General features: G+C 40.0%; 1 protein-coding gene across 4 annotated transcripts in view; it reads left to right on the top strand.

Moving 5' to 3' along the window:
* Positions 1-20,857: 20,857 nt before the first annotated feature.
* PLAAT1 (phospholipase A and acyltransferase 1) overlaps positions 20,858-25,457 on the top strand; it is a 28,348-nt gene continuing 23,748 nt past the window's right edge. The window contains exon 1 of one of the 4 annotated variants that reach the window (XM_064366927.1): positions 20,858-21,053. Coding sequence is in view for 1 of the 4 variants with exons in the window: in XM_012448943.2 (XP_012304366.1) it covers positions 21,449-21,763 (315 nt within the window). In the remaining 3 variants the exon portion in view is untranslated. Of the gene's footprint in view, positions 21,054-21,333; positions 21,354-21,448; positions 21,764-25,457 lie in introns of those variants that run through there. The other 3 variants (XM_064366930.1, XM_012448943.2, XM_064366929.1) reach the window with 3 other exon arrangements.

Here is a 25,457-nt window from a genome sequence, read left to right on the forward strand (position 1 = left end):
GAGTAGGCCCATTTCATTTAAGTTGTCTAATTTGTTGGCATGCAATTGTTCATAGTATTTCTTTATAATCCTTATTTTTATAAGGTCAGTGGTAATGTGCTCTCTTTCATTTTCAATTCTAATAATTTGAGTCTTTTCTCTCTTTTATTTTTTAGTCAAACTAGTAAAAGTTTGTCAATTTTGTAGATCTTTTCTAAGAACAAGCTTTTGGTTTTACTGATTTTATCTATTTTTTTCTGTTCTACATAATTAATTTCTACTTAATTCTTATTATTTTCTTCATTCTGCTTGTTTCAGGTTTAGTCTGCTCTTACTTTTTCAGTGTCTTGAGGTGCAAAATTAGGCTATTGATGCATTACTTTAGCTGCATCCTATAAGCTTTCCTATGTTATGTCTTCATTTTCATACATCTCAAAGTATCTTCTGTTTCTCTTTTCTTTCTTGTCCTATTGATTATTTAAGAGTGTGTTGTTCAATTTCCACATATGTGTGAGTTTCCCCAAATTTTCCATTATTGGTATCTAATTGTGTTTTACTGTGGCAAAATAACATGCTTTGCATCATTTACATTCTTTCAAATTTACTGAAACTTTGTTTCATGGTTTCACTGTGATTGATCCTGGAGAACGTTCCACGTGCACTTGAGAAAAATTCATATTGTGTTGTTTTGTAAAATATTCCGTAGATGTCTGCTAGGTATAGTTAGTTAGAGTTTCCTTTTATTTCTTTGTTAACCTTATGTCCAGCTTTACCCATTATTGAAAGTGGGGAGTTGATGTCTCCAACTCTTATTGTTGAACTTTCTCCTTTTCCCTTCATTTCTGTCAGTTTTTTCATGTATTTTTGCTCTCTGTTATTAGGTACATACATATTTATCATTGTTATATTTTCCTCATGAATTGATCCTTTCATCATTATCAAATGTCTCTCTTTATCTTTAGTGATTTTTGTATTCTAAAATATATTTGGTCTGACATTAATAGAGCCACTCAAGCTTTCTTGAGATTGCTGCTTGCATAATATGTCTTTTCCCTTTCTTTCACTTTTAATCTTTTTGTGTCTTTGAACCCAAAGTGTGTCTCACGTAGATGACATATAGTCATTTACTAGATATGACTAGTGTGTCTTAGGTAGATGACACACAATACATGGTATATAGTAGACTATCATCTATTCTATGTCATCTATATAAGACACACTCATCTGCTATATGTCATCTACATAAGACATGTTTTGGATTATGCTTTTTATCTAGTCTGAAACTAACTACCTTTTTTTTTCTTTTTTTTAATTGCATTTTAGGTTTGGGGGTACATGTGGAGAACATGCAAGATTGTTGCATAGGTACACACATGGCAGTGTGATTTGCTGCCTTCCTCCCCATCACCTATATCTGGCATTTGTCCCCATGCTATCTCTCCCCAACTCCCCACCCCCCGCTGTCCCTCTCCTATTTCCCCCCCGATAGACCCCAGTGTGTGATGCTCCCCTCCCTGTGTCCATGTGTTCTCATTGTTCAACACTCACCTATGAGTGAGAACTACCTTTTGATTGGGTTATTTATCCATTCACTTTTTAAAATATATATTTAGATATGTCTGCCATTTTACACTTTGTTTTCCATGTCTTTTGCCTTTTTTGTTCCTCTATTCCTCCCTTACTGCTTTCTTTTGCACGGAGTGAATGTTTTCTAATGTAGCATTTTAATTCCATTTTTTTTTTCCACCATATATTTTGAGGCTGTTTTTTTAAGTGGTTGCTCTAAGGTTTACTACAGGAATCTGACCTTATTGGAATCAGCTTCAGATTTATATTAGCTTAGTTCTAGTAACATAATGTTACTTCTGCTAGTTCTCTATTCCCTCTTCCTTCTTGTTTGTGCTATTGTCATACAGCTCTAATAATGTTAAAAACCCGGCAATATAGTATTATAGTTATTAATTTACCATCTATCATTATTTCCTTAGGCAATGCGGCTTTGCTCCCATCCACCTTCTTTGTTCTCTTATTGGCAAATATATTACATGCATTACATTTCTATATGCTTGTTATACTCTCCACAATACATTAGATTATTATTATTTTATTTTATTTTTTATTTTTTGAGATAGAGTCCTGCTCCATCATCCAAGCTGGAGTGCAGTGGCAAAATCTTGGCTTATTGCAACCTCTGCTTCCCAGGTTCAAGCAATTCTATCTCAGCCTCCTGAGTACCTGGGACTACAGACATGCGCCACAACACCCAGTTAATTTTTTCTATTTTTAGTGGAGCCAGAGTTTCACCATGTTGGCCAGGACAGTCTTGAACTCCTGACCTCAGGTGATCTGCCCACCTCAGCCTCCCAAAGTGCTAGGATTACAGGTGTGAGCCACTGCACCCAGCTGATACATATTATTTTATACAATTCCTTATTAAATCTATTAGCAGAAGAAAGAAGAAAAATATCCATTTATGGTTTCTTTTATGATTTTTTAATTTCCTTTACCAGTACTTTGTCTGCCAGATAAAATCTAATGTTGAGCCCAACTAGTTATTTTTATTGCAATTATTGAACTTTTCAACCTCAGAAGTTTCATTTGGTTATTTCTAGTAACTTGTATGTCTTTAGTGGTATTCTCTATTTGATATATTGTCATCCTGTCTTCCTTTACTTTTTAAATTATGCTTCCCTTTAGTTCTGTGAATATATTTGTGATAACTACTTTAAAATCATTTTGTTAGTCTGACATTGAAATCACCTTTGCAAAAATCATAACTGAGAAAAGTATGACAGTGAACGGTATCAGACCTAGCTGACAGCATCTTGCTTCTAACCTCTAAACTGTCCTTGTCCAGTCCTGGGCGTAGGCCAAACTAGCTTTGGAAAGAAATTCAGTGTATAGTTTATATAGCAGCCCTTCCCAAAAGGCTAAACTGCTCTTGCGAAACAAATGAAAGCCCAGCAGCCACCAAGTCAAGATGAGAGGAGCTGGAATTCTAAAGATTACCAGCCATAATTCTGGAGGTCATAAGATTTGCAACTTCCCCAGATACTCTTCAAGGTAACTTCACTACTGTGAACCTAAGATCGGCCTTTGGAGATGTCTTTTCAGGTTTTTGCATTTCTTTTTTTTTCTTTTTCCTTTTTTTAATTGCATTTTAGGTTTTGGGGTACATGTGAAGAACATGCAAGATTGTTGCATAGGTGCATACGTGGCAGTGTGATTTGCTGCCTTCCTCCCCTTCACCTATATGTGACATTTCTCCCCATGCTATCTCTCCCCAACTCCCCACTGTCCCTCCCCTATTTCCCCCCAACAGACCCCAGCGTGTGCTCCCCTCCCTGTGTCCATGTGTTCTCACTGTTCAACACCTGCCTATGAGTGAGAACATGCAGTGTTTGATTTCGTGTTCTTGTGTCGGTTTGCTGAGAATGATGGTTTCCAGGTTCATCCATGTTCCTACAAAGGACGCGAACTCATCGTTTTTGATGGCTGCATAATATTCCATGGTGTATATGTGCCACACTTTCCCTGTCCAGTCTATCATTGATGGGCATTTGGGTTGGTTCCAGGTCTTTGCTATTGTAAACGGTGCTGCAATGAACATTCGTGTGCATGTGTCCTTATAGTAGAACGATTTATAATCCTTTGGATATATACCCAGTAATGGGATTGCTGGGTCAAATGGAATTTCTATTTCTAGGTCCTTGAGGAATCGCCACACTATCTTCCACAATGGTTGAACTAATTTACACTCCCACCAACAGTGTGAGAGTGTTCCTATTTCTCCACATCCTCTCCAGCATCTGTTGTCTCCAGATTTTTTAATGATCTCCATTCTAACTGGCATGAGATGGTATCTCAATGTAGTTTTGACTTGCATTTCTCTAATGACCAGTGATGATGAGCATTTTTTCATATGTTTGTTGGTCTCATGAATGTCTTCTTTTGTAAAGTATCTGTTCATATTCTTAGCCCACTTTTGAATGGGCTTGTTTTTTTCTTGTAAATCTGTTTTAGTTCTTTGTAAATTCTGGATATCAGCCCTTTGTCAGATGGGTAAGCTGCAAAAATTTTTTCCCATTCTGTTGGTTGCCGATTCACTCTAATGACTGTTTCTTTTGCCGTGCAGAAGCTGTGGCGTTTGATTAGGTCCCATTTGTCTATTTTGGCTTTTGTTGCCAATGCTTTTGGTGTTTTGGTCATGAAGTCCTTGCCTACACCTATGTCCTGAATGGTTTTGCCTAGATTTTCTTCTATGGTTTTTATGGTGTTAGGTCTTATGTTTAAGTCTTTAATCCATCTGGAGTTAATTTTAGTGTAAGGTGTCAGGAAGGGGTCCAGTTTCTGCTTTCTGCATATGGCTAGCCAGTTTTCCCAACACCACTTATTAAACAGGGAATCATTTCCCCATTGCTTGTTTTTTTCAGGTTTGTCAAAGATCAGGTGGTTGTAGATATGTTGTGCTGCCTCTGAGGCCTCTGTTCTGTTCCATTGGTCTATATCTCTGTTTTGGTACAAGTACCATGCTGTTTTGATTACTGTAGCCTTGTAGTATAGTTTGATGTCCAGTAGTGTGATGCCTCTGGCTTTGTTCTTTTTGCTTAGAATTGACTTGGCTATGCGGGCTTCAATAAAATATTGGCAAGCCGATTGCAACAGCACATCAAAAAGCTTATCCACCATGATCAAGAAGGATTCATCCCGGGGTTGCAAGGCTGGTTCAATATACTCAAGTCTATAAATATAATTCACCACATAAACAGAACCAAAGACAAAAACCACATGATTATCTCAATTGATGCAGAGAAGGCCTTCGACAAAATTCAACAGCCCTTTATGCTAAAAACCCTCAATAAACTAGGTATTGACGGAATGTATCTCAAATCAATAAAAGCTATTTACGACAAACCAACAGTCAATATCATACTGAATGGGCAAAAACTGGAAGCATTCCCTTTGAAATCTGGCACTAGACAAGGATGCCCTCTCTCACCACTCCTATGCAATATAGTACTGGGAGTTCTAGCCAGAGCAATCAGGCAAGAAAAAGAAATAAAGGGTATTCAAATAGGAAAGGAGGAAGTCAAATTGTCTCTATTGTAGATGACATGATGGTATATCTAGAAGACCCCATCGTCTCAGCCCAAAATCTCCTGAAACTGATAAGCAACTTCAGCAAAGTCTCAGGATACAAAATCAATGTGCAAAAATCACAAGCATTCCTATACACAAATAACAGACTTAGAGAGCCAAATCAAGAACGAACTGCCATTCACAATTGCAACAAAGAGAATAAAATACCTAGGAATACAACTACCAAGGAACGTAAAGGACCTCTTCAAGGAGAACTACAAACCACTGCTCAATGAAATGAGAGAGGACACAAACAGATGGAGAAACATTCCACGTTCATGGTTAGGAAGAATCAATATCGTGAAAATGGCCATACTGCCCAAAGTAATTTACAGATTCAACGCTATCCCCATCAAGCTACCAATGACCTTCTTCACAGAACTGGAAAAAACCACCTTAAACTTCATAAGGTTTTTGCATTTCTAACAAGTGGCTGCGTAACAACCAAGCAGTTCTATGGCCCCCACCCAGGAACTGACTCAGCAGAAGAGAACAGCTTCGACTCCCTGTGATTTCATCCCCCAGACAACCAGTCAGCACTCCCGATTCACCCGCCCCCTACCCACAAAATTATCCTTAAAAACTCTGATCCTTGAGTTTTCAGGGAGACTGATTTGAGTAATAATAAAACTCTGGTCTCCCACACAGCCGGCTCTGAGTGAATTATTCTTTGTCTATTGCGATTCCCCTGTCTTGATGAGTCGGCTCTGTCTAGGCAGCAGGCAAGGTGAACCCCTAGGGCAGTTACAACATCTGGTCACTCTGAAAGGCAGTTTCTCTTGTCTTCTTTTATTTAGGTGTGTCATAGCTTTTTGTTTCTTTTCATGCCTTGTAATTTTTTATTAGAAACTGGACACTTTAGATAATATATTGTAGCAGTTCTGGGCACTGCCAGGCCTCTGGGGCTTATAATTATTATTTATTTGTTTATCTGTTGAGTGACTCACTAGGTTGTTTTAGTTAAATCTAGCCTGTCAGCTCCATAGTGTTCAGCCTCCGATATTTGTACTCAGGGAGATGGAACTTGGTCTATCTTCACAGTTACCCTCAGATAACAGTGGCACTTGCAGGACTCTCCTACTCTTTTCCTGACCATATCCAGCTGTTCATCTCTACTGACCTTCCCAGCTGTCACCTGTCCAGTGGGAGTTCTATTGTTTTCAACAATGGCCTGAGGATAAAATCGTCTTCAAACCAGTCTAATCAAATTTCAGTTCCCTTGACATAACAGTTTCTGAGGTAAAAGTCTGATATTTGTCCTAACCCTGGAAGGGTTCCTCCCAGCTGCCCTATTCCCTGGCTTTCTCCTGCAAAGTAGCTGGCTTACAGTCTACGCTGTATCTTCATTAGATCCATGGATCTCCTCCCAACTTTATATTACTCCAACCTGTATTAACCGCAGAGTGGCCTCAGGTTTAAACTTCTCCACATATCATTGCCTAAACAGTCAGTTTTGGGGAAGAGATTAGGTTGTGATCTGTTATATGGCCAGCTTCTCCCAGGCAAAACCTCTGAGCCAGGGCTCTGGAAGTGGAGGTGGGGACAATGGCAAGCTCTTCTCCAAGTGACACTTCACTCTAGGAAGCTGAGAGCTAAGTGGAAGGGGAAGAGACTCAATACTCTGGGGTCCCCTAGGCTTGTCACTCTTACTGTGAAACTAGCATCTCACTAGCAGAGGGTTTTCAGGGATGCAGTATTCTGAGCATATCACACTCAAGGTAGAGTCTCAGATCCATGAGTGGAAATTCGGTGGAGAAATGGAGCTTCCACTTGATCACACCGACTTGGGATTTAAGCTCAGCAATGGGCAGCTGAAGGTTGAATAATAAATTCCTGCTTCTCCTGGAAGAAGCTCTCTAGCTGGGAGCCAATGGAAGAGGGGGCCCTGTATTCTTGGTTGCAGAAATATCCACCTGGCTTAGCTCGGAGGGGAAAGGAAAAGAGTGGTCTTTGTTCAGCTACCACAGACTCTCATCTTTCTCACGAAATGTTCATAGATGTTACTTCATTTGCTATTTACCCTTATGACCATTTCCAGAGAGGTTCCAAAAGTTTGTTTTGTCTTTAAAAAAAAATTATTTTTGCAAGTTTTATTGGGAAACAGGTCATTGGAGCTTCTCATACTCCTGTGCACTGGGAGGACGCCCTAGGAGGATGGAATGGAGCCTTGGGAAGTTTGTGTTGTTTGCAGGGCTGAGGAGCTTGGCCTCTCCTGTTCCTGTGTGGCAACCTGGGATTCAATCTGTGAGGTGAGAATCCTACTAGCAAGACTCTATCTCATTTTGCTTAGGGTTCCTGTTTCCCTTCTTTTTCTCACCCAATAAACACTGCCCTGCCCACCCTACAATGTGTCCGCATGCCTAAATTATCCTGGTCGTGTGACAAGAAGCCGTATCTTTTCTACAACACTACCATGTGAGTACTGAAGATGAAAAGGGCTGTCTGTCTTTCTCTTTGTAGGATTCAAATCCAATTAGTTCTTGACTGGTTATTTTAATTTGGTGTAGAAAAAGAAATGAACCTCCAGATTTTATTTTAATCAATAAATTCAGCCTTTTTTCTGACTAAAATTTTTCTTCTCAGTTTTATTAAAAAGTAAGCAAAGTGAATAGGATTAATTTTGCGGCTTCCCTGTAGTTGAAATGCTAATCCACAGTGAAACGACTATGAAATAGAGGCAAAGCCAGGTAATCTTCATATCAATTAGGATTAGTTGTAGTTGCATATAAGAGGAAAACCAAAATAGCATTTACTTAAACTCTCAGGATTTATTCTTCTATTATAGAACAAGGTAAAGTAGGTAGCAGTGCTTACAGGAATGATCCAAAAAAAAAAAATAATTAGGAACTCAGGCTCATTCTGTCTCTCTGCATATGGCTTCCATTCTCAAGGTCACTTCATGGTCCAATATAACTACCAGAGCTCTGTCTTCATGTTTGTATGTCATGAAACAGAAATGAATAAGCAGTGAGAAAGAAGAGTGTGCTTCCCAGCTGTGTTAACTCCCTTTTCTGTAAATACTGATACAGACAGAAGACAGGGAAATACTGGGTAGAAGAGGGCAGTTTCCCGGCAAAAGCCCCACCCTCAAGCCTGAATACTTGCAGCCCTAAATGAGAACATATATTTCTGTGTTCATGCCCAAAAAGTTGCATTTTGGCCTGCCACACGCCTTATCCTGCCCCCATATGAACCCCAAACTCTAAGCTCCAGAGCAGACCAACAGATCAGCAGACCAGCAATGGCAGAACGACGTGGCAGAGAAAGAGAGAAGAGGAAACCAAGGGGAGTTTAGCTGGGGGTGGTTGGAGAAGAGTCCAGCTGCTGGATGTCCTGACTCCAGGGGAGGATCACCTTCCCACTCCATCCCCATTGCCAGCTCCCCATCCATCTCACGGAGAGCCACCTCCACTGCTCAATAAAACATTACACTCATCCTTTGAGCCTGTGTGTGATCTGATTCTTCTGGGACACCGGGCAAGAGCTCAGGACACAGAAGCCTGCCACACTGGCCCTTTGCCCTTACAATAAGGCAGAGGGTCCACTGAGCTGATTAACACTCAAGCCGTCTGAAGATGGCAAAGCTGAAAGAACTTTGTAACACTAGGGTTGCAGCACCCACCCCTAGACACTACTGCAGGGCCAAGAGCCCAAAGCACTTATCCCAGCCTCTGCACTTGCCCTTCTGCATCCTAGGTGTTTGAGTTGTGGGCTAACCCAAACAGGCGAGCCACACCCCCATTGCATGTCCTGTCAGAGGAAATCAGGGAACTCTCCTATTTTAATACCATAAGATTATTCTATGGTAATGCTTCCATTTTTATCTTATTGCTTAAAACATAGTCACATAGTCACATACAGCATTAGAGGAGGCTGGTAAATGTAAGTTTCAGATATGCATCTTGCCAGTTCAAGTAAAAGTGGAAAAAGCAGCAGAGAAAGTCTTTTGTTTGGGGAATTAGCCACTGTAAAAACAATGTGAAAAATAATCATCCATACCCCTGCTTCCTCCCACCTCAATCTATTGAAGTTGAGTGTACAGAGGAACCATGCAGAGTAAAATGTATACCTGACACTTTATACCTAAATATGTCTCTCAACAATCCTAAGGGAAATTTTAGCTGCCAGTGGACCTCACAAAGGTCCAGACCTGACTGAGAGTTAAGCATCCAGGTTGTGGAGTCAGGCTCTACATTGTGACTTCATTTTTCTCAACTGTAAAATACAGCTATCAAGAGAACCTGACTCAAAGCATTGGTGTGGGTTAAGAGAATGCAGGACAATTCTTAGCAACGATCCTGCATGTTCTTCACATGTACCCCAGAACCTAAAATGCATTAATGTGTATATATATATATACACACACACACATATATTAAAAAAAGAATTCTGCCTAGTAGATAGTGACCATTCTGTAGGAGTTAGCTGTTATTATCACTCTCAACAGTAGCTTTCCCTGTTATTCATACCAAAAGCCCTTTAAAGACTTCAGCCAAAATAGATTTATCATTCTGTTCCAAGCAGAGTAAGACTATATGTCCTTTTGTATGTCTAATAACATAGAGTCACACCATTGTCCAAAGGATATAACCAGGATTGTCCCTGCAGGTTAGTTAGTCACCTCTCTGATAGGTGCACAGATATTTGTAGACATGGCTTTTATTTGCCTTGTAGTCAATGCCCAGGTCCCATGTAGCCAAACTGAGTCTGCACATGTGGCCTCACAAATAAATGCTATCAATGGTGAGAACTGGTCAATGTGCTTTGAATAGGGACAGTGTAGGAAAGGTTCCAGGTTACTGGTGGTAGAGGTTGATCTTTCACCTGCATTATAAAATGTGTCTCAGGTATTGTACTCAATTTGATATTGCTGAATAATGCCTATATTTCAGGCATTGTATTTAATTTGATCTTCCTGAGGAAAACAGACAGGCAGAGTTAAGATGTAAACAATATTATATTATAACCCTCTATCCCTCTGGTGAATTTTCTATTTCATAAAGTGATTTCAAGTTCTCTACATCCTCTGAATTTCATAAGTAGCCAGTAAGTTCAGCAGAGCAGGAGAAAGGATTATTTTTTCATATTCTACACACAAGGAAACAGACTCAGTTCTTACAGGAAGTCATATGCATTTCAACCACAGAGCCAAGACCAGAATTCAGGCCTTCTGACTACAAGCTGGTTTCTATTCAGCCCCACCAGAAAGCAAATCAGCAGGGAGGCTGCTGAATAGCTTCTGAGTTAACAGAAAGCTGAAAGATTTTGCTAGCAGCTTCTGGAACAGCACTGACAATAGCAGGTGAGGCAGGGCAGCTGTTTTTATAAGCTTATAATTTTGGGTTAGGAGCTTCCATAGATCATCCTTCATTTACTCTCGAGGAGTCACTGAGATGTACCTTACTTTCATTTATATCTGAGGTCTTGCAGGGATGCAGTATTAGAGTAGTGAGAACTGCCACTTGTGATTAGCAAAATGACTCCTTGGTGAGAACAATAATAAAGGGAGATAGAAAATGAAAGAGAGGCAAGCTTGTTCATTTTTTCATTCCTCTATAACTGCATACACCTGCAGTCCCAAGTTAGGTATTATGGACACAAAGGTGAATAATATCCAGGCTTGATACTGAGGAGTCCACGGTCTATTGGAGGAAAGAGAAAAGCATCTATGATAAACATTATTTTAGAAAGTTATGAAAGAAACACAATGAGAAAAAAGAAGAGGGAAATGCTACTTCATTTTTGGAGTGAAGTAGGCCTTGAAATCTAGGAGCATTTACCATTGAAACAGGAGGTATAAGGGCATAATGGACATGGAGACAAGATGCTATCTGTCATGCTCAGGGAATTTTAAGTAGTTCAATTTGACTAGAACATATGGTATAGGGGCTGGGGCTGGTTGGGTCAGACAGGGAGGTGGAAGTGGGAGACGAAGCCTGCAAGGTATAATGGCATCTGATATCCAGGCCAAAATGAAGGGCTGAGAAATTTATACTTCATCTTGTAGGTGTTAGAGAAGGGTTTAATCAGAGGAGTAACATGATCAGATCAGTGTTAGAAACTTCTGGTGGTCCGGCGGAGGTAGAAATGGGATGGATGGTATGGGGTGGGCAGGAAAGGTAACTCAGCAGGACAATAAACACTTTGCTGTAGCGGGGCTTTTTTCTTTTTCTTTTTTAATATTTCTTCTCCCTTAAACTTGCTTCTATTCTTTTAGGTATTTTTTTCAGTAGTTTTCAGGCACTCTGGAGAAATTGGTACTATTTCCAACCAGCCCAGGAGTTATCTCAAATGGCCAACCTGTATATTCATGAGACACCATGTTAATTCCATTAGACAGTCATTAAAACTGATCCAGAGTCCAGGGGCGCACTGCAAAGTCCCTCATGCAAACATGGGGAGGCTGCTGTGCTGCAGCCACGCATGGAGCCACAGCACGTTCAGGCATGGCTTTGCCTTTAGGTTCATCACAGGCCAGTTTGCCTCCAATAACCTCACTGTGCTTTATATACAAACTCCAGGCTCTGGCTTCTAAGCCTCCAAGTGTTTGTTGGAATAGGCAGAGACTGAATATCAGTAACCCAAGGATTCTTGACATTTCTTATAACAATAAGCCACAGGGAATGGCATCACCATTCAAAGTTTAACATTAAGAAACTGAGCTTGGGGTAGCCCTAGGAAGAGTAAAAATTCATTAACTGCAAAAAAAAGAAAAAAAAGAGTGAGAGAGAGAGAGAAGGAGGCTGCTCTAGCCAGCCTAGAGGACACTGGTTCAGCTGGCTCTATAGTCCTAATGGAATCAATGTTCAGGCAGAGAAAAGGTCACTTGGTTTCTTTCTCTCTCTCTCTGATTTTTGTTTTTTTTTTTTAAACCTAATGATTAGTTTCCGGCTAAATTTTTCAGCCATTACAGTGAAGAGTCAAGTCTGACGTACAGTCGGAGCCAGAGAGAAATGGACAGCTGTGATCCACATTATACAAGGCAATGTCTTTTATATCTTTTGAGGTAAATATCATGCTACAATTTCTTATTAATAGGTTTGCAATTCTTTTTTCCTTAGAAATGAAATATTTGTTCTCCCTATGTCCTTAAATCTTCTTTGTCGAAGAGTTAATTCCACCAAATTCCTCCACATTTCCACCCATTGACCACATATCTACTTCGGGTAGAAACAATAATAGCTAACACTTACATAGTATTTTCCAGGCATTATTCTAAGTATTTATCATTTATTAAGGTGTTTAATCCTCACATTAACCTAAAGAGGCAGGTATTCGTAGGAGATGGTGGGAAAATAGGAGAACAGAGAGGTTAAGTAATCTGCCCACATCACACTTCTACACATGGCCAAGCTGGAATTAAAACCAGGCAGTCAGTTCTGCTCACTGCTCTGGGCACACCCCAGTCAAGAGTTCATCCATGGCAAGTACAATAATTTGGTTGAAAATCAAATTATCTCAAGGGCAATGTGTTCACTTTTCATTGTCAAGTTCTTCTTCCTTTTTAATAGTTTAACAGAAAGAAGTGGAAGCCATTTTCTAAGGGATTGGAGAACCTGCCAACTCAATACTACGATGCATTATATGTAAACTTGGGGCAACAGACCTGTGTCCTATCCCAGATGCTGCATTTGACAAAGGATTTCACAGCCAGTGGTGATTTTAATTAATCTTGTCTCACCTGTTTCTCATTCATGATTTTTTGCAAAAGACAGCTGAGTGACTAAGTATTCAAATATAATTCATTTTTAAATGGCTGCCTCTATAAAAGGATGAGTTCATGTCCTTTGCAGGGACATGGATGAAGCTGGAAACCATCATTCTCAGCAAACTGACACAAGAACAGAAAACCAAACACCGCATATTCTCACTCATAAGTGGGTGTTGAACAATGAGAACACATGGACACAGGGAGGGGAACATCACGCACTGGGGACTGTTGGCGGATGTAGGGGATAGGGGAGGGATAGCAGGGGGCTGGGGGATTGGGGAGGGATAACATTAGGAGAAATGCCTAATGTAGGTGACAGGGGAATGGATGCAGCAAACCACCATGGCATGTGTATACCTATGTAACAATCTTGCACAATCTGCACATGTATCCCAGAACTTAAAGTATAATTAAAAAAAGAAAAAGAAAAGTTCAAAAAATAAAATAAAATAAAACGGCTGCCTCATATGTTATCATGAATGTCACTATAAAATGTGAAAGCTCTCTTTTCACTTTAAATAGTCACAGAATAAAACAGTAGCATTACACAGTATCCATGTGCTCACACAATGCAGAGCTTACCTCACGGTCAGGTAGTGCAAGCATCCACGTCTTGAGGTCCAAGCTTTAGCATCCTCTGACTCTAGGACTCTGGGATTCTGAGTTATTATTTTCTTTTGTGCCAGAAAACTGGAATAATAGGACACAAAATATTTGAAATTAAAAGGTAAGAGGGTCTCTTCGCTTCCTCTCTCTCTACCCTGAAGTCCTGAACAGGTTGTTTTCTTGCCTAGCGACCCACATGTGGAGCCTGAAATATATGTCTTCACTTGTGATTAAGGTATTAGGCTGTGGATAGCTCATGGAAGACATGAAGAAGGGAGCCTATTTGGGCATCTAAACCCTAGTGTCTTTTCTAGACTCCTTTAGAACTTTGAGGACACTGTCATGGGCCACACCATCAACCTGCCAAGAATCAAGCTTTTGTAAATTATTCAAAAGGAAAAATAAATTGCTAGGTAACACTCTGAGTGTCTGATTTACAAATGTTACATAAAAACCAAGTCTTGGCATTTTTGCAAATCATAAATTGGGATATAAAATCAAGTATGACAGTACTCCCTCTGGCCTGCTCTCACTCCCAACCCCACTCCTACCCACACACCTGCACTGCTCTCTCAGCCAACCTTCTCTCAGCTTTCTCCTTCTGTCCCAATCTGAAGTATGCATGCCTTTGGCCATTTTTCCTCATCTGCCTTCTATCTGATACACCCTTCTATCAACCTTCCCTAATTAAAATTATATACATAATTTTTCCACATATTTGAAAACGTTTTCCTTTAACAAAATAGTAATTAAATTGGAACAATAAGTCATATAAATGGTTACATTTTCAGGACACAAAAGGTAGAAAAAAAACAGGAGCAATCTACAGTGAAAGCATTCAGTTGAGTGCCTTTAAATCTCATGGTTTACCAAATCTCTAATCAGCCATGTGATATGTACAAGGTGTCCTAATCATGGCATTTTATTGGGATGACGCTTTTATTAATCATACTGTTTTAGCTTGTCTGTCTCCTTCGCCAAAGTTTAGAAAAATACTTTCCCAACCTCTCTTGCAAATAGAGGTAGCCCTTAATCCAGTTCTTTAAAAAACAATTTTTTTTTGCTTTTAATTGACACATACTAACCGTACATACATATTTATGAGAGAAAGTATGATGTTTCAATACATGTATACATTGTACAATAATCAAATCAGGTAATTTATCATTTCTTTGTGATAAGAACATTCAAAATCCTCTTTTCTAGCCATCTAAAAAAACACATTTAAAAAAATATTTAAAATATAATTTTTAAATATAATACAATATTGTTAACCATAGTCACCCTACTGTACAATAGAACAGAAGAGCTTCTTTCTCCTCTCTACCTGTATGACCTAGTTCTAATCAAGAAAATGTAAAGGGAAATCTGATATAATATTCTCAGGGAGGTGTTTGTCTCCCTGTTAAGATAAAAGTAAAGGAGGAAAAAGGCTTTTTTTCTTACTGCTTCCTATATTTGAAGGTGGTTGTACAAAGACATGATGGTAGGAGCTGCAGCAGCCATCTGGAAGCAAGGAGGAGAAGGTCAAGGGACACTGACAGAGGCACTTGATACCACCCAGGTGCTGAAGTATTCATTCAACAACTAGTTATTGGATGCTTATTACATTCCACGCACTGCATTAGTGCTCGGAATTCAAATGTAAAAACAATGTCCCTGTTTTCAGGAAGCTTACATTTTAATAGAGAGCAAGACAGCCAATAATAAATATGTATCAGGTAGAGTTTAGAGCTATGGTTAAAATAATGAAGCAGGGTAAGGGAGCTGAAGAGTCATGGGGTGATATTTTACATAGGTTTATAAAGGAATGTCTAACTGATAAAATCACATTTGAGAGACATAAAGAAAATGAGAGAGTAAATCATGCAGATATTGGCGAGGTGGGCAGAGTGCTCCAGGGAAAGGATACAGCATCTGCAAAGACCCTGACGGAAGGTGCGGCTCAGCTGTTCAAAAAGTAGCAAGAAGATCAGAGTGGCTAGAACTGAGTGAACAACAGAAAAATGAACGGAATGAGATTAGAGAGTTCACCAAGGTCCAGATCTTCTAGAGAACTGGAAGCTACAGTAATGATTTTACATTTTATTTTGAAAGATGTAAGAAATTATTGGAAGATTTTGAGCAGGGGAGCAACGTGCTATACTTTTTTTTTTTTTTTGAGATGGAGTTTCGTTCCTGTTGCCCAGGATGGAGTGCAATGGCACAATCTCGGCTCACTGCAACATCCATCTCCTGGGTTCAAGCGATTCTCCTGCCTCAGCCTCCTGAGTAGCTGGGATTACAGGCATGCACCACCATACCTGGCTAATTTTTCATATTTAGTAGAAACAGGGTTTCACCATTTGGTCAGGCTGGTCTCAAACTCCTGATCTCAGGTGATCCACCTACCTGTCTTGGCCTCCCAAAGTTCTGGGATTACAGGTATGAACCACAGCACCTGGCCCATGCTATAAAATTTTAACAGAACCTTTCTGGCTGCTGGATTTAGAAAACATTAAATGAGAACAAGGAAGAAAACAGACAGACAAGCTAGGAAAATGTTACAAAAAGAAGTGTTACTCGACACAGGTGGAAATGATGAAGGTAGGAAAAGAGGTTAGATTCTAGATATATTTTAAAGGTTAAACCATCAAGTTTTTTCTCAGTGATTTGATGCAAGGTATCAATCCAGCAAGGGCCTATCTTCAGACTTCTTAATACATGAGAAAAATAAACCCCTGTTGTTTAAACTACTATCAATGTGGTCTTCTCTTACTTTCAGGTGAAAGTATTCCTAATACAACTGGAGGCAAACTATTATTTTTTCATGTGCTCTCTTTTTTTCCCCCAGTCTTATGAGTTCAGACTAAATCACCAGTCCTGGATCATTACAAACTCTTGCATAAGGGTTTATCTACATCATTTACTTAATTATTAAACTCCATTAAAATACATTAGAATAAAATATTGAGGCCCAGAGAGCTAAAAACAAACAAACAAGAAAACAAAGGAGGTTGATTTGCGTACTTGGATTCTGCCATGGACCCAAGTGGCATTAGATTTTACCTCTTGGATTTTGCATGGGAGAAAAGAAGAGAAACCTGTTCCATAAAGAGAAGAGAATTTAAAGCACTTCTTTCAGGTGAAAACAATCAGTGTGAACCAATCTCATTATTCTGGTGAAAAGTATGGCAAGTCAGTAGCAAGACTGAAAAAGTCTGGCATATACTAAATGATTTAAAAAAAGAGACCCCTATTGAAAGCTCTGGACAATAGCAGCACTGTCCAATAGAAATATAATGCTAGTCACATATATATATTTTAAAATATTTTAGTAAGCATATTAAAACAATGTTTTTAAACAGGTGAAATTAGCATTTAGTATTTAAACCAATATATTCGAATATTATCTCATGTGAGCCTGTAGCCACATTTCAAGTGCTCAGTAATCACATGTGGCTAATGGGTATCATATTGAACAGCCCATCTTTAGAAGACCAAACTTAAAGGAAAACTGGGGATAAAACATGAAGTATTCTTAAGAACTCAAGAATTTTACCTGTGTTTGAACCCAAACACAGATCATTTCCAAGTTATTAAAATTCAGAATAAGATTTGAGAAAGAATCCAGGACTTGGCAATGGAAGAGAACATGGGCATAACAATACTCATTGAGATTTATGTAAGGATTAAATGAGATGAGATGTATGTTTTAATAAAACAATGCTGTATGAACATGCCTTTATGAAATAGCATTACTTCTTTATTTTATTAGAGTATCAGTTTTTGGTTAAATAAACACTTCAGATATTTGCAGGCAATTCTTTCCCCCAAATATCATTATGCTCTTTGCTCTCAAAGTCATTATACATTAGGAAACACTGATAAGAACATATTTAAATATCCAGGCATAATCAGTTTGGCAAAAACTGGGGGCATTCTCTTCCAACATTTAAGAAATATCTTTCTTTGTACGCATGGAAAATCTAGAGTTTTTGACCATGGCTACAAATGAGTGGGAAGGGGAAATGCTGAGGACTTTTCAAAGCTATTCTGATTAAAAATCTGATTTAAGGACACTATTCTGAAAGGTACAAGTACATATAAATAAATAAACAGGTTTTTGTCTCAATAATGTCTGAGATTTCTGAATTTCTCTGTAATTACTTTTAGCAGGGGAAAACAACCTCACCCATGCCTGTGCAGAGCAGCTCCCAGCAATCTGTCGGCATTTCACAGCATAGTAACCCACTGATTGTTGCCTTAGCTCCTCAATAAATACTGTAGGCTGTGTGTGTGCGCTTACAGAACTTCACAGGTTTCCATGGATACATGAATTTTAGTGCTAAAACACATTTACTATCACTTTTCTTGTCACCAAGAATCCTGTAAACACTTGTGCTTTAAGATTTGGGGCAGAAATTTAGCATTTTGCAGAGAACAAGTCAGAATTACCTTTTTCCAAACGCATCGTATGGTTTTTCCCTTAGGGCAAAATCTCTAAAATCATTGATATTTGTGTCCTGTCTTTAGTCATGCACTTACTTGTTAGACCAAAAAAAGATAATAAAGGTTTAAAAGTGGTACATTATCAGTACCACTTTTAAATAATAGAAATGTACACTATATAACTGTTACAATTAGTAAGATAGCTTGCTCTGAATTTAAAATGCAAAGAGACAAACAGGACATGCAGAAGTAGGAATATCATGTTTATATTTAGCCCTCTCTTCCTAAATATGGTGAAATTTAAGAATAATTTTCAAGTATATTTTTGTGTCATACCCATAGCTTAAATTTATCTTTCTTATATATACAAAACATTTTACATATTTAAAAGGCATTTTCACAAATCTGTAAAAATGGCAGGCTACATTATTATTTTTCCTGTTTCATACATGTATAAGATGAGGCTCAGAGGTTTAAGAAACATGCCTGTTGTCATACAGCTAGCAAATGGTAGAACCAGGCTCAGAACCCAAGACTCGTGACTCACTGCTTTTCCATTGCCTTTTTTCTGAGAAGAATGCAGGCAACTTCTTCTATAGGAGGCATAGCCATGTCCTTCCTGCCTTGCCATATGCTGATAGATTTATTTGTCTCTGATGTAGCCTCCATGACATTATTCTTTTCTTCATTCGTCCCTTGACTGCTCCACAGTCTTGGTAAATTACATTCATTTGAAATGACTAAGCTTGGTAAATTAGGCTAAGCCAATTTACCAAGCTTAGTCATTTCAAATGAATATAATCATCAAGAAACAGCAGTCGCAGAGACATTACCTAGCTTGAATGTGCACTACAAGAAATATCTGTAAGCAGTTGCAGAGATATTACCTAGCTTGAATGTGCACTACATGAAATATCTGTAAGCAAACAGATTTTTAGTTCCAATGATATTGACCACAAATATACAAAGCAGACTGAATTAGAGGGTTGAGCAATTCATACAGAAAAAAAAGCCAGTCTGAGCAGACAGGTGACCTGGACATTCAAGTTAAGAAAAAAGCTTTTACTTTAACAGCATAGATTTTGGGGGCTGGGGTTGGAACTACTGGAATGATTGTCTCAACTCCTAGATACTAGCTCACGTAGCCAACCATCTCTGCATTATCTTGGCAAATATTTCAGTTATTTGTGCAGCTTTTTTATTTCTGTGGTTTTTAAAACCTACAAAAAAAAAAAAAAAAAAAAAAGGCTTTTCTTTTGCTGCCTGATAAAAGAGGGAGTCTGGGTAGAGGAAGAGCTTTTCCCTAAGAGGCCTGACTTCAATTCTACCCCAGGAAACCTGAAGTACAGAGCTCCACATCTCAGGCCTCACACCAACTGCCAGGACCTGAGGAGTCACAAGTTTGCTGTGAGGATCAAATGAGACAACAGAATCAAAGTGCTTCACTAATTGCAAAATATGCACAAAACATATAGGGTTGTTTGAGACTTCTGTCTAATATCACACAATGCCCATTGGTTCTAGTTTCCATATGTTAAAAGGCAAATTGTGATTTTTTTTTTTTACCTTGTAGGGCTTTTTCTGGAATGCGAACTTCATCCACTTAACAACAAACAGGACAACAAATGAGTTCATCTCCATCATGCTTATTTCAATATGTTTCAACTCTTACAACATAATTAGGCAGAGGCAGAGAAAGCCAGCCACACAGGGCTTCACTTACAATGGCCAAAATAATAGGAACTGTTTATTTAATTGTAATTTAACAACTGCTTCAATCACAGCTCCTGAGATCCCAGATTACAACTCTAGATTCAGACACACTTTACCTTTTACTGCCCAAAACTAAGTCCTTACTCTTTCTAAATGGAAATTTTAATTCTCTGCTGCTCATCCATAGAGTACCACCAGTTGATCAACTCTCTCTCCAATTCATAGAAATGAAGACAGAACTCAGGGCTCTCCTGACCTACAATGCTTTCCACATTTCTCCTATAAATTCCATTCAGGCATGGAATTGAATTTGCTCTTAACCAAATGCATTTTATCTATACCTGGCAGGAATCTAGAAGTAAAATTCTAAGATTTATTTCATTTTAATTCTATTATGAAGCATTTAATCACAAATACCCTGAAAATGAAAAGATAATTTATCATTTTACCTTGACTAAGCAACTCTCCTCACTTCGCATTCATGAATCCATAACGCAGGGAGGAGACTGGATGATTAAGTGTTTGATTAGAGAAAACAGATTAACCCAGCAAACACAATAAATTTAGCTCATAAGCAGGATGGCTTTATAAATGCTCACAATAACTCTCCTGTATAAAATCATGAACCACTTTCTACAGTGATGACTCAATTGAAATAGTTGAGAAACATAAAGCAAATTCATGTTTATGGCTTTCTCTTTGAGACATTAAAAGGGTATTGAAAGGCATATCTGATTCAGTTTATAACTCTGAATATATATTAAGTAAGGAACATGTAAGAAAAATATTAATGCACAAAAAGCTACAATCTCTCAAATGTTCTAGTTTCCACTTTGCCAGTAATTACATGTTTTCAATGTTCTTCTGTGTGCTGTTTCCAAAGGTGCCAATCCAGCCCCAAAATTTCAGATCACTGATTCACCTTCATAAGACAACCCAATAGCTTTATGAAAAACAGTTGCATATTTAGGTAGTTGGTATCTCATTAAGACAAAACACATAAAATCCGAGATATTTTAGCCTTGAAATAATTGGGGGAAAGAAATCCTGTTAGCTGCGTTTCCATTTACATCAGAGTAAAAATCTAAGTTACGCCTAGGTGGAAGTAGTCCTGTGCAGTGCTCCATAAAGATCACTTTGTCTTTCAAGAATTCCTTACTTAGCTGGTTAGTATTCCTGGCCTCTCTTTTTTTAGCAGTGAGAAAAAGGATACTCTCCCTGCCCCAACTTTATTTTTAAACTCAAAGATCTGGCCTGCGTGCATATGTGTGTAAAAGCAGTGAGGTGTGTGTGTGTGTAAAAGCAGTGAGGGGTGTGTGGTATAAAAGCAGTGAGAAGTGTGTGTGTGTGTGTGTGTAAATGCAGTGAGGGGTGTGTGTGTGTGTCTGTGTAAAAGCAGTGAGGTTGTTTTAGGGCCAGTCCTTCCTCCCCAACTGTGCTGACTCAAAGACCGAGAGGCTTTCTTGGGGTGCAGGTAACCAGGATCCCTTGGGTCCTAGGAAATTTGTGTTGAGCTATTAGAGCAGGTGTATTTATGATGGGTGTACCTGGGCATTCCTGAGATCAACAAAACCGATCGGCTTTATAACCGCAGAGCCTAGCACAGCGCCTGGTCCCCTAAAAGTTGGCTGCGGAAACGTCTAAGAGGCCGATGCGGGGCCGGGGGCGGCGTAGTTGGTTACGCAGCCGGCGCTGCGCTGGGACCGTAGGCGCTTGAGCGTGTGCGCTGCGTGCGTGCGCGCGCGGAGGCGGCTGCGTCGGGGAGCACGAAAGGGTAGGCCCTCGACGGGCTCGCGAAGCGGGGCTCGGGGCGTATCGCGGCTCGGGGTGACCGAGACCCGCCTGCTGGGCGGAGCGGGCGACTCCCCGATGGTCGGAGCCTCGTGCCGGCTGGGCAGCGCCCAGAAGCCGGGGCCCGCGCGTGAGCGCCGGGGCGTGCGGGCGTCCCACAGCCGCGGAGGGGCGGCCGGGCCAGTTTCCGCGTGGCGTCGCTGGTGCTGGCGTTGGCCCTGGAGGACGGCCCTGAGTGGTGGCCGGCGCCGGCCTCCGGGGTCTCTCCAGGGTGCACTTGGTGTCGTCTCGCGGCCGCCAGCGGCGGGGTGGGCAGCTGCGAGGCCAAGGGACACCCCAGGACACACGCAGCTGCCTCCTGGTGTGAGAAGACGACCCCGGCTTAAGAGTGAGGTGTGCTGGGCGGAGTTTGGGGGGACCTCGAGGCGCCCCGGCAACCAGCCGTGTTCTAACCAACTGGCAAGCGGGAAAAGTTGAAATGTTTAGAGAACAACACATCTCATCCAATCTCCTCTTTTTCACAAACTGGGGAGCTGAGTCCACAGGGCAAGAGACTTGCTTCCCTAGGTTACACAGCTGTTAAGTGTCAGAGCTGCGACTAGAAACCCAATCTAAGTAAGGCCTTTTTTTTTCTTTTTCTTTTTTTTTTTTTTTTTTTGAGACAGTCTCACTCTCTCGCCAGGCGACAGGCTAGAGTGCAGTGGCACAATCTTGGCTCTCCGCAGTCTCCGCCTTCCGGGTTCAAACAATTCTCCTGCCTCAGCCTCCTGAGTAGCTGGGGCTACAGGTGGGCGCCACCACGCCCTGCTAATTTTTGTATTTTTAGTAGAGACGGGGTTTCACCATGTTGACCAGGATGGCCTCAATCTCTTGACCTCGTGATCCACCCGCCTCGGCCTCCCAAAGTGGTGGGATTATAGGCTTGAGCCACCACGTCCGGCCTGCTTAAGGCTTTTTAAACCTACTGTCCTCACTGAAGTGAACACTAGTAATAGTACAAGTAACTATTATTATATTAGATTTTGGAAACTTGGAGGGTGAGATTTCCTTGGCATTTGGGACTATTACTATGACTCGCGCTGGAAAAAGTAATTCATTGTTTTCTCTGGGCTTGGGTTCCTTATTCCTTCATTCAGTGAACATTTGCTCCGCAGTTATTTGTGCCAGGCACTCCACCAGAGACTGAAGGTTAATATAGACCAAGCTTGTTGAACCCGTGGCCCACCAGCCGCGTGCTGCCCAGGACAGCTTTGAATGCGGCCCAACACAAACTTGTAAATGTTCTTAAAATATTATGCGATTTTTTTTTTTTTTTACGCTTTGTTTTTCTCATCAGCTGTCATTAGTTTTAGTGTGTTTTATGTGTCGCCCAAGACAATTCTTCCAGTGTGGCCCAGGGAAGCCAAAATATTGGACACGTGGTATAGAGAAAAACAAGCAGCAGCCCTCCATATCGTATGCCCCACAAAAGACAGTTCCCCAGACACCAGTGGCTGAGGCAGGTGTAGGAAGTGGCTGGGCCATTAGATACAATGCTTGTGGAAACTCAAAAGAAGGCGGATTGGAGGGAGACAATCCGACCTGGGGAGTGGAGGAGGGAGGGGGAAGAGTTAGCATCCGACCTGGATTTTTAAAATTGAGTCATTTGGGACACTTGGAAATGGGCCTTCCGGGTAGAAGGTTCAGTATTAACAAAAACAAAACAAAACTCTGAGTGTGAAGAATAATGAATAGTTTGGTTTGCCTAGAATGTAGGGATTAGTAAGGATGCCAGGATTCTAGGGCGGGGAAGCAAGATGGGGAGTCAGTGGTGGGAAGCCCTGGAAGATTCCAAGCAGAGCATGACAGTGCTGTGGCAGCAGATAATTTGGCCAAGGAGTGGAACTCTCATTTGTAGCGTGAGACTGTTGGACCAAGGATCTTTGCAGCCGTCAGAGTCTATGAATTAACCAATCTGGGAATACAGGGCTTCGTGGAAACCTCTCAGTATAGGAGGATTATGAATGAAAACTGCAGCTGGAATGGGAAAGGATCCAAAACGAATTAGACGACTTGCACTAGGTAGCCTGTAATCACCTATGATTGTGTTTCAGACTTTCCATTCTTGCAAGTAGTTGTTAAAAAAGTGCTGTTAGTATTCCTGTAACATGGGTGGCCTCTTAGGCATAAGCAGCAGTTCATCAGCCTGTTCCTATCTGCAGGGAACATTTATTTCTTTTGAAGCATCCCCAGAGACCAACATAGAGCTGTAAAGACAGCAGCCTGTTTTACCAGTTGGCCAGTTGAAATGGGAAATTTCTTTTACAACGATTACAGACTTAAGCTTCATGCTGTTCTTTATTATAAACTATTCATACAATTCTTTGCATATGGACTCTTAAAATGAAGCATTTTTTACCTTAAAGAGTATGGTAGAGGATTTTATAAATGTATCTTTAGTTGGTTCTGTGTTTTCTCATACTTATGAAGTGCTACATTACACAATTTGCCTGAATGAAATTGGTAGATGTGGTCCATGTAAATCAACTTACCCAATCAGACAGTTTATAGCTATTTGCCTAAAATCTGAGCCTGGGCACCTTAGAGATATTCTAACCCCACCCAGAAACTTCCCAACAGGAAAGGTTTAGGGATTCTGGAGCAAGGTTCCACTTCACATTACCTTCTGGTTCTGCATATGAATGTTTAAAACTTCCTGTGATGTTATATGAAATATACATTTGCATGCTTTTGCAGCTGCTCCATCTCATAGTATTTGAAAAGGGGAAAAATACTTGGTAGAAATTCAGTTGGTTAATGATGTTAATCAGTGGTATAAAAAAAGGAGCATGAAGTCTGGAATAAGAAGATACACCTGAAATTGAATTCCAGTTGTATTGCTTACTACCTGTGCAACTTTAGGTCTGGGACTTAACTCATCTGAGTCTCAGTTGCCTCATCTGTAAAATGATCATCACAATAATCAGCGCTCAATTGTTGAACAGTCTAACAGAACACTCTGTCACCACTAGAATACCACATATTGGCCTTTTATAGCCACACTGACTTCCCTCCCACTGCTTCCTCTTCTTCCTTAACTCATAGCATCCACTGTATGTTCACTATCTTTTTAAATAATTGTACATTTCAAGAATGTTATAAAAATGGAATCATATAGTATGTGATTGTTTGGCACTGTGTGTTTTTATTTTTTCCACTGAGTATAATTATCTACAGGTTCATTCAGGTTGTTGCATATGTCAATAGTTTTTTCCTTTATTTCTAAATAGTATTCCCTGGTAGGCCTGCATACGGTTGTTGTCGTTGTTTTTTAAAACCATTCACCCTTTGAAGGTCATCTTGCTTGTTTTCCCTTTTACAGTATGCTGAGTAAAGCTGCTATAAACTTTTGTGTGTAGGTTTTTGGGTGGATATAAGTCTTCATTGTCTTTATTCTCAGGGATAAAAGCCTAGAAGTACAATTGCTGGATCATATAGTAGTTACAAGCTAAACTTGAAAGAAGTTGCCAGACTGCTTCTAGAGTGGCTGTACCGTTTTACGTTCCCACCAGCAGTGAATGAGTGATACAGTTCATCTGCATCATTGTCAACATTTGATGTTGTCACTGTTTTTTATTTTAGCTATTCCAATAGATGTGTAATGATATCTCATTTTGTTTTTTTAAAATTGACAGTAATGATGTATATTTATGGGGTACAATGTGGTGTTTTAATCTATGCATATGTTATAGAAATAATCAAACTGATTAATATATTAGTTCATTTTCTGTTATAACAGATTTATAACAGGATGCCTGAAACTAAGTACTTTATAAAGAAAATGAATTTAATTCTTACAGTTATGGAGACTGAGAAATCCAAGGTTAAGGGGCCACTTCTTGTGAGAGCCTTCTTGTTGGTGGAGACTCTGCAGAGTCCCAAGGTGGTATAGAGTATCACATGGCAAGGGGGCTGAATATGTTACCTTGCTGGCTTAGGTCTCTCTTCCTGTAATAAAGCCACTAGTTCCCTTCCCGTGATAACCCTTTAATCCATGAACTCCTTAATCCAGTAATCCATGAATAGATTAATCCATTCATGAGGACAG

Source organism: Aotus nancymaae, unplaced genomic scaffold, assembly GCF_030222135.1.
Source record: "Aotus nancymaae isolate 86718 unplaced genomic scaffold, 86718_ANA_hifiasm-v0.15.2.pri h1tg000067l, whole genome shotgun sequence".
NCBI classification, from domain to species: Eukaryota; Metazoa; Chordata; class Mammalia; order Primates; family Aotidae; genus Aotus; species Aotus nancymaae.